We start from the raw sequence: 7,356 nt of genomic DNA, 5'->3' as shown, positions 1-7,356 counted from the left end.
CTCAGCCCAGGTACCCCCTCAACCCCCTGGACAGGGTCCCTCAGCCCAGGTACCCCCTCAACCCCCCTGCACAGGGTCCCTCAGCCCAGGTACCCCCTCAACCCCCTGCACAGGGTCCCTCAGCCCAGGTACCCCCCTCAACCCCCTGGACAGGGTCCCTCAGCCAGGTACCCCCTCAACCCCCTGGACAGGGTCCCTCAGCCCAGGTACCCCCTCAACCCCCTGCACAGGGTCCCTCAGCCCAGGTACCCCCCTCAACCCCCTGGGACAGGGTCCCTCAGCCCAGGTACCCCCCTCAACCCCCTGGACAGGGTCCCTCAGCCCAGAGACCCCCCACCTCACCCTTGCACAGGGTCCCTCAGCCCAGAGACCCCCACACACACCTGGACAGGGTCCCTCAGCCCAGGGACCCCCCCTCAACCCCATGGACAGGGTCCCTCAGCCCAGAGACCCTCACACACCCCCCTGGAGATGGTCCCTCAGCCCAGGGACCCCCCATACCCTCCTGCACAGGGTCCCTCAGCCCAGGGACCCCCACACCCCCCCAGGTGCCCCCGGAGTGTCACAGACACCGTGTCCCCACGTCCCCACGTCCCCACGTCCCCATGTCCCCACATCCCCACGTCCCCGTGTCCCCGTGTCCCCACGTCCCCACGTCCCCACATCCCCACGTCCCCACGTCCACGTGTCCCCACGTCCCCGTGTCCCCATGTCCCCGTGTCCCCATGTCCCCATGTCCCCACGTCCCCACATTCCCACGTCCCCACGTCCCCACATCCCCACGTCCCCGTGTCCCCGTGTCCCCACATCCCCACGTCCCCGTGTCCCCATGTCCCCGTGTCCCCACATCCCCACGTCCCCGTGTCCCCACGTCCCCGTGTCCCATGTCCCCGTGTCCCCATGTCCCCGTGTCCCCACGTCCCCATGTCCCCGTGTCCCCATGTCCCCGTGTCCCCACGTCCCCCGTGCCACAGGCCGGGCTGCTGTGCCGGGATGGGACCTGCCACCGGCGTTGGCACCTCCGGGGACTTGCCCGACGAGAGCCTGGTGTTCGCCAAGGAGCACCCGCTGCTGCACGGGGCCGTGGCACCCGCCGGGGGGAGGCCCCTCTTCACCCAAACCGGCACCAGGTCTGGGCACGGGGGGGCTGGGGGCAGACGGGGGGGCTGGGGACAGGGTGGGCTGGGGACAGGGTGGTCTTGGGGACAGGGTGGGCTGGGGACAAGGTGGGCTTGGGGACAGCAGGGGTGGCCTTGGGGACAGACAGAGGTGGCCTTGGGGACAGACAGAGGTGGCCTTGGGGACAGCAGGAGTGGCCTTGGGGACAGACAGAGGTGGCCTTGGGGACAGCAGGGGTGGCCTTGGGGACAGGGTGGGCTGGGGACAGAGTGGGCTTGGGGACAGGGTGGGCTGGGGACAGGGGGGGCTGGGGACAGGGGGGGCTGGGGACAGGGTGGTCTTGGGGACAGGGGGGGCTGGGGACAGGGTGGTCTTGGGGACAAGGTGGTCTTGGGGACAGGGTGGCCTTGGGGACAGGGTGGGCTGGGGACAGGGGGGGCTGGGGACAGGGTGGTCTTGGGGACAGGGTGGCCTTGGGGACAGGGTGGGCTGGGGACGGGGGGGGCTGGGGACAGACGGGGTGGGCTTGGGGACAGGGTGGGCTTGGGGACAGCAGGGGTGGCCTTGGGGACAGACAGAGGTGGCCTTGGGGACAGGGTGGGCTTGGGGACAGCAGAGGTGGCCTTGGGGACAGGGTGGGCTTGGGGACAGAGTGGGCTTGGGGACAGATGGGGTGGCCTTGGGGACAGCAGGGATGGCCTTGGGGACAGACAGAGGTGGCCTTGGGGATGGGACACCGGGGGCAGGTGGTGGCTCTGGGTGTGGGGGGGCCGAGGGTGCTCACGCTGGGGAGGGTCCCCGTGCAGGGCTCCTGTGCGGGGTGAGCCGTGCCAGGGGGGGCGAGTGGGAAGCCCCCAGGGCAGTGCCAGCCCCGGTGGCAGCCCCGGTGGCCCGGAGTGCGAGGGAGGCCCCGGTGCTGGCCCAGGCTGACCCAGCTGGCCGCGGACACGGGTGCGGGGCCCCGCGGGGACCACACCGTGCTCTTCCTGGGCGCCGAGGACGGGCGGGTGCTGAAGGTCCTGGTGGGCACGAGGAGCCCCGAGACCACCCGGCCCCCCGCGGGCACCCCGGGCCCTGGGGACACCCCCGGGGCTGGGGACAGCGGGGACAGCGGGGACACGACGCTGCTGCTGGAGGAGATCAACCTCTACGAGCCCGGGCGGTGAGGGGGGCACCCCCGGGGCTGGGGGGGGGCTGGGGGGGCTGGGGGGCACCGTGGGGGCTGGTGATGCTGGGGGGCTGTGGGCACTGGGGGGCTGTGGGTGCCAGGGTGGGCTGCACTCACCCCGGGCACTCTGGGGGTCTGTGGGGTCTGTGGGTGCCAGGGTGGGCTGCACTCACCCCAAGCACTGTGGGGGGGCAGATTCTGGGGGGCTGTGGGGGTCTGTGGGGTCTGTGGGTGCCAGGGTGGGCTCACTCACCCCGGGCACTCTGGGGGGGCAGGTTCTGGGGGTCTGTGGGTGCCAGGGTGGGCTCACTCACCCCGGGCACTGGGGGGGGCAGATTCTGGGGATCTGTGGGGTCTGTGGGTGCCAGGGTGGGCTCACTCACCATGGGCACTCTGGGGGGGCAGATTCTGGGGATCTGTGGGGTCTGTGGGTGCCAGGGTGGGCTCACTCACCCCGGGCACTGTGGGGGGGCAGATTCTGGGGGTCTGTGGGTGCCAGGGTGGGCTCAGTCACCCCGGGCACGGTGGGGTGCAGGTTCTGGGGGTCTGTGGGGGTCTGTGGGGTCTGTGGGTGCCAAGGTGGGCTCACTCACCCCGGGCACTCTGGGGGTGCAGTTTCTGGGGAATCTGTGGGGTCTGTGGGGGTCTGTGGGTGCCAGGCTGGGCTCACTCACCCCAGGCACTCTGGGGGTCTGTGGGGTCTGTGGGTGCCAAGGTGGGCTCACTCACCCTGGGCACTCTGGGGGTCTGTGGGGTCTGTGGGTGCCAGGCTGCGCTCACTCCCTCCGGGGGGGCAGGTTCTGGGGGTCTGTGGGGTCTGTGGGTGCCAGGCTGGGCTCACACCCCGGGCACTCCGGGGGGGCAGGTTCTGGGGGTCTGTGGGGTCTGTGGGTGCCAGGCTGGGCTCACTCCCTCCGGGGGGGCAGGTGCCGGGCCCCGGGGGTCTCGGGGGTGCCCAGCCGGGTGCTGGGGCTGGAGCTGCACCCTCCGGGCCGGGAGCTGCTCGTGGCCTTCGCCGGGTGCCTCGTGCGGGTGCCCCTGAGCCGCTGCCGCCGCCACGGCTCCTGCCGCAGGTGAGGGGGGGCACGGGGGGCACGGGGGGCACGGGGGGGGGGTGAGGAGGCACAGGACTGTGCCAGGGTCGCTCCATCATCCCCCCCCCCGTGTCCCTCAGGAGCTGCCTGGCTGCCCGGGACCCCTACTGTGTCTGGCTGCCCCCCGAGGGCTGCGTCCCCTTCTCCGAGGACCTCCCGTGAGTGTCCCCCACCCCCTTTCTGGGGGTCCCCCACCTTCCACCCCCCCCGGGTCTCCTGGGGGGCACAGCGGGGACAGAGGGTGAGGTCCCCTCTGTGTGTCCCAGGAGTGGCTTCCAGCAGGACGTGGAGGGATCCCTCGGGATCAGCGGGACCTGCCAAGGTGAACTGGGGGGGACGTGGGGGATGCTGGGGGGGGGGGTTGGAGTCATGGGGGGCACTGGGAACGTGGGAATATTCGGGGACATAAAGGGTGACCCTGGGCATTTCTGGGGACACGAGGGCACGGGGGGGATGCAGGTGGCACCGGGGTGGCACTGGGGTGGCCCTGGCACACGTGGGTGATGCCGGAGGATGGGGAGGACGCTGAGGGGACACGGGGGGGCTCCGGGGGTCAGGGGGGGCTCCAGGGGACAGAGGGGCCTGGCCCGACCCTGCTGTGCCCCCACAGAGGCGCCGGCGGTGGGGCAGGACGGGGACGAGGACGGGGACGGGGACCTGGCCCACGGTCAGTGACACCACAGGGGGACCCTGGGGAGGGACCCTGGGGAGGGACCCCAGGGACCGGGCAGGGGGGGTCCCAGGCCTGGGGAGGGACCCTGGGGAGGGACCCTGGGGAGGGACCCTGGGGACCGGGCAGGGGGGTCTCAGGGCTGGGAGAGGGACCCCGGGGAGGGGGAGACACCCCAGGGACAGGGAAGGGACCCCCAGAGACAGGAAAGAGACCCCGAGAATGGGAGAGGGACCCCCGGGAAGGAGAAGGACCCCGGGGTGGGGGCCCCAGGGACAGGAAAGGGACTCCAGGGGTGAGGGGGGGCCGTAGGGACTCCAAGGGTGGGAGGGGGGACCCCAAGGACCGCAGGGACTCCAAGGGTGGGAGGGGGACCCCAAGGACCGCAGGGACTCCAAGGGTGGGAGGGGGACCCCAGTGACCAGGAAGGGACCCGGGGGTGGGAGGGGGACCCCAAGGACCAGCTGGTGTGAGGGGGACCCCAGGGACAGGAGGAGGCAGGGACAGGGACCCCCAGGGGTGTGAGGGGGACAAGGGGGGGCTCTGGGGGGTGCAGCCCCCCGGCGGGGGTGCTGACGGGTGGTCCCATCGGCAGGGGTCCGGCGCCCCGGGCCGGGGGCCGCGCTGGCCGTGCCGCTGCCGGTGCTGGTGGGCTGCGTGCTGGGCGCCTTCGCCCTGGGGGCCCTGGGGGCCGGGCTGGTGGCCACCTGCTGCCACCGGCCCGCCGTCCCCAAGGCTCCCCCGGAGCCCCCGGCCCCGCGGACCCCCGCCCAGCCGCCCGTGCCCCGCCTGTACCCCGCGCTGCCCCGCGACCCCCCCCGAGCTGCCCACCCCCGAGCCCACCCCGCAGCCCCCGGCCAAGACCCCCCGGGAGCGGGCGCCGGAGCCCCGACGCGGCCCCCAGAGCGCCCAGCTCGGTGCCCTGGGGTGCCCGGAGCCCCCCGGGCCGGGACCCCCGCCCAGGGCGGCGCGGGAGGAGCCGCCGCAGCGGCCGCCCGGGGGTCCGGGGGGCGCGGGCTGGGCCGGGCCCCCCCCCAGCAGCGGCTCCTTCGCCAACCGGGTGCAGCCCCGAGCCCTGCTGGCCCTGGCCCCCCACGACAGGGCCCCCCTGCGCCTGGATGTGCCCCCCGACAGCCCCCCCCCGCCCCGGCGGCCGCTGGCCCAGAGCCTGTCGCTGGGGGGGACCCCCGGCAGCCCCCCGGCCCGGGGGCTCACCCGCATGTACTCGCTGGGCACGGGGGGGCCGCCCTGGGGGGCTCCCCGGCACGGCCCCCCCCCTCGAGCGCTCCCTGTCCATGAAGCCTCCCCTGCTCCCCAAGCCCCTCCTGCTGCCCGCGGCCCCCGGGAGGCCCTGAGACCCCCCCCCCCAAGGACACTCTGGTCCCCAGTGCCCACAGGGGACCCCCAAACTGCAGCTGAGGGACCCCTGAACCCCCGGGGCACATCCCAGTGCCCACGAGAGACCCCCCAGGGGACACTCTGGTCCCCAGTGGCCATGGGAGACCCCCCAACTGCAGCCGGGGTACCCCTGAGACCCCCCAGGGACACTCTGGTCCCCAGTGGCCATGGGAGACCCCCCAACTGCAGCTGAGGGACCCCTGAGCCCCCCCGGGGCACATCCCAGTGCCCACGGGGGACCCCCCAACTGCAGTTGGGGGGTCTCTGAGCCCCCCCAGGGACACTCAGGTCCTCCATGCCCATGGGAGACCCCAAACTGCAGCCAAGGGAACCCTGAGCCCCCCCAGGGACATCCCAATCCCCAGTGCCCATGGGGGACCCCCCAAATGCAGCAGAGGCCCCCCAAACAAGCCCCTGCCCTGTGGGAGGGTCCCCCTGTCCCCAGGATGGTCCCAGTGGGGGTCCCCCCATCCCTCTGCCCTGGGGGACCCCTGAGCCCCCCCCAGCTCCCAGCCCGTGGTGACGGGGGGTCCCTGTGTCCTCCACAGAGGTTTTTGGGGTCCCCACATCCCCCAGCTGACCCCACAGAGGTTTTTGGGATCCCCACATCCCCCAGCTGACCCCACAGAGGTTTTTGGGGTCCCCACATCCCCCAGCTGACCCCACAGAGGTTTTTGGGGTCCCCACATCCCCCGGCTGACCCCACAGAGGTTTTTGGGGTCTCCACATCCCCCGGCTGACCCCACAGAGGTTTTTGGGGTCCCCACATCCCCCGGCTGACCCCACAGAGGTTTTTGGGGTCCCCACATCCCCCGGCTGACCCCACAGAGGTTTTTGGGGTCTCCACATCCCCCGGCTGACCCCACAGAGGTTTTTGGGGTCCCCACATCCCCCAGCTGACCCCACAGAGGTTTTTGGGGTCCCCAAATCCCTAACCAGCAGTGACAATCTCTCCATGTCCCCAATTTCCCAGGGTTTGGGGGTTTTGTGGGGTTTTTTTTTTTGATCCTTTCTAATTTATTTTCTGCTCCGGGCAGGGGGGGTGGTGGGAGCTCCTGTCCCCCCCCCCCTTTTTGCCCACCCCCACCCCACCCAGGGGACCCCCAGGGAGGGGTGACACTCCTGGTCCTACCGTGTAGGAGCAGGGCTGGGCCGGGGGATTTTATTAAAAAATAACAGCACCAAAAAAAAGCACAAATGGTGAAATTTCTGCGTTTTCAGTAGGAAAGGGAAGGGGGGGCCGAGCCCCCGAGTTCCTGCCCCAGAAAGGGACCTGCCCCCGGTTCCTCCAGCCATCAAATCAACCCCAAAAAAGCCCAGAATAATCAAATAATCGGGTTTGGCCCCAAAAAGAGGGCGGGGGGGGGGGAGGGAGGGGACCCCCAGGGTGGTGAGGATGGAATTTGGGGTTTCTGTGGGGTTTTCTCCGCTCGTCCCAACCGGATTTACAGGGATTTGGGATAACTGGGACATCTTCCAGGGGTCTAATTACCCCCAGAGGGGGTTAATTACTCCCAGAAGGGGTTAATTGCCCCCCAGAAGGGGTTAATTGCCCCAAGAGGGGGTTAATTGCCCCCAGAGTGGGAAGGCAGGCAGGATTCTCCCGGGATTCTCCTGCCCACACGGGCAGGGATGGGATGCCAGGCCCAGATTCCCGGGGGAGGGAATTTACTGCCCCCAAAAATGCCACTTTGGCCTTAAAAAACCTCGTTGTTTTTGGGGTTTTTTTTTTCCCGGGGTTGGAATTCCAGGCAGAGCTCAAATTCTCCCTTCTGTGCAGGGAGACTGAAATCAGGGGATTCCCCCCCCAAAAGGGCAACGGCACTCACAGCTTCGTTTCTTCTGAAAATAACCCCAAAAGAACCCAAATCGGTTCCCAAGAGCCCCCTGGACTTTTTATTTTTCAT

The 7,356-nt window shown here is 70.3% G+C and overlaps 1 protein-coding gene across 1 annotated transcript; it reads left to right on the top strand.

Moving 5' to 3' along the window:
* Positions 1 to 74: 74 nt before the first annotated feature.
* On the top strand, positions 75 to 6,788 carry SEMA6C (semaphorin 6C; the record flags this gene model as incomplete). The annotated part of the gene is given in 10 exon segments (XM_051774029.1): positions 75 to 89; positions 975 to 1,130; positions 2,045 to 2,281; positions 3,214 to 3,360; positions 3,462 to 3,539; positions 3,648 to 3,703; positions 3,992 to 4,048; positions 4,647 to 4,866; positions 4,868 to 5,460; positions 5,634 to 6,788. Coding segments are annotated over 10 exon segments (1,579 nt in total), but the record flags the coding sequence as incomplete, so codon positions are not given.
* Positions 6,789 to 7,356: the final 568 nt, after the last annotated feature.

This window comes from Manacus candei, unplaced genomic scaffold, assembly GCF_025592945.1.
Source record: "Manacus candei isolate 608988 ecotype Guabito, Panama unplaced genomic scaffold, ASM2559294v1 h1tg000184l, whole genome shotgun sequence".
NCBI classification, from domain to species: domain Eukaryota; kingdom Metazoa; phylum Chordata; class Aves; order Passeriformes; family Pipridae; genus Manacus; species Manacus candei.
This window is presented reverse-complemented; position numbering and strand designations above follow the sequence as displayed.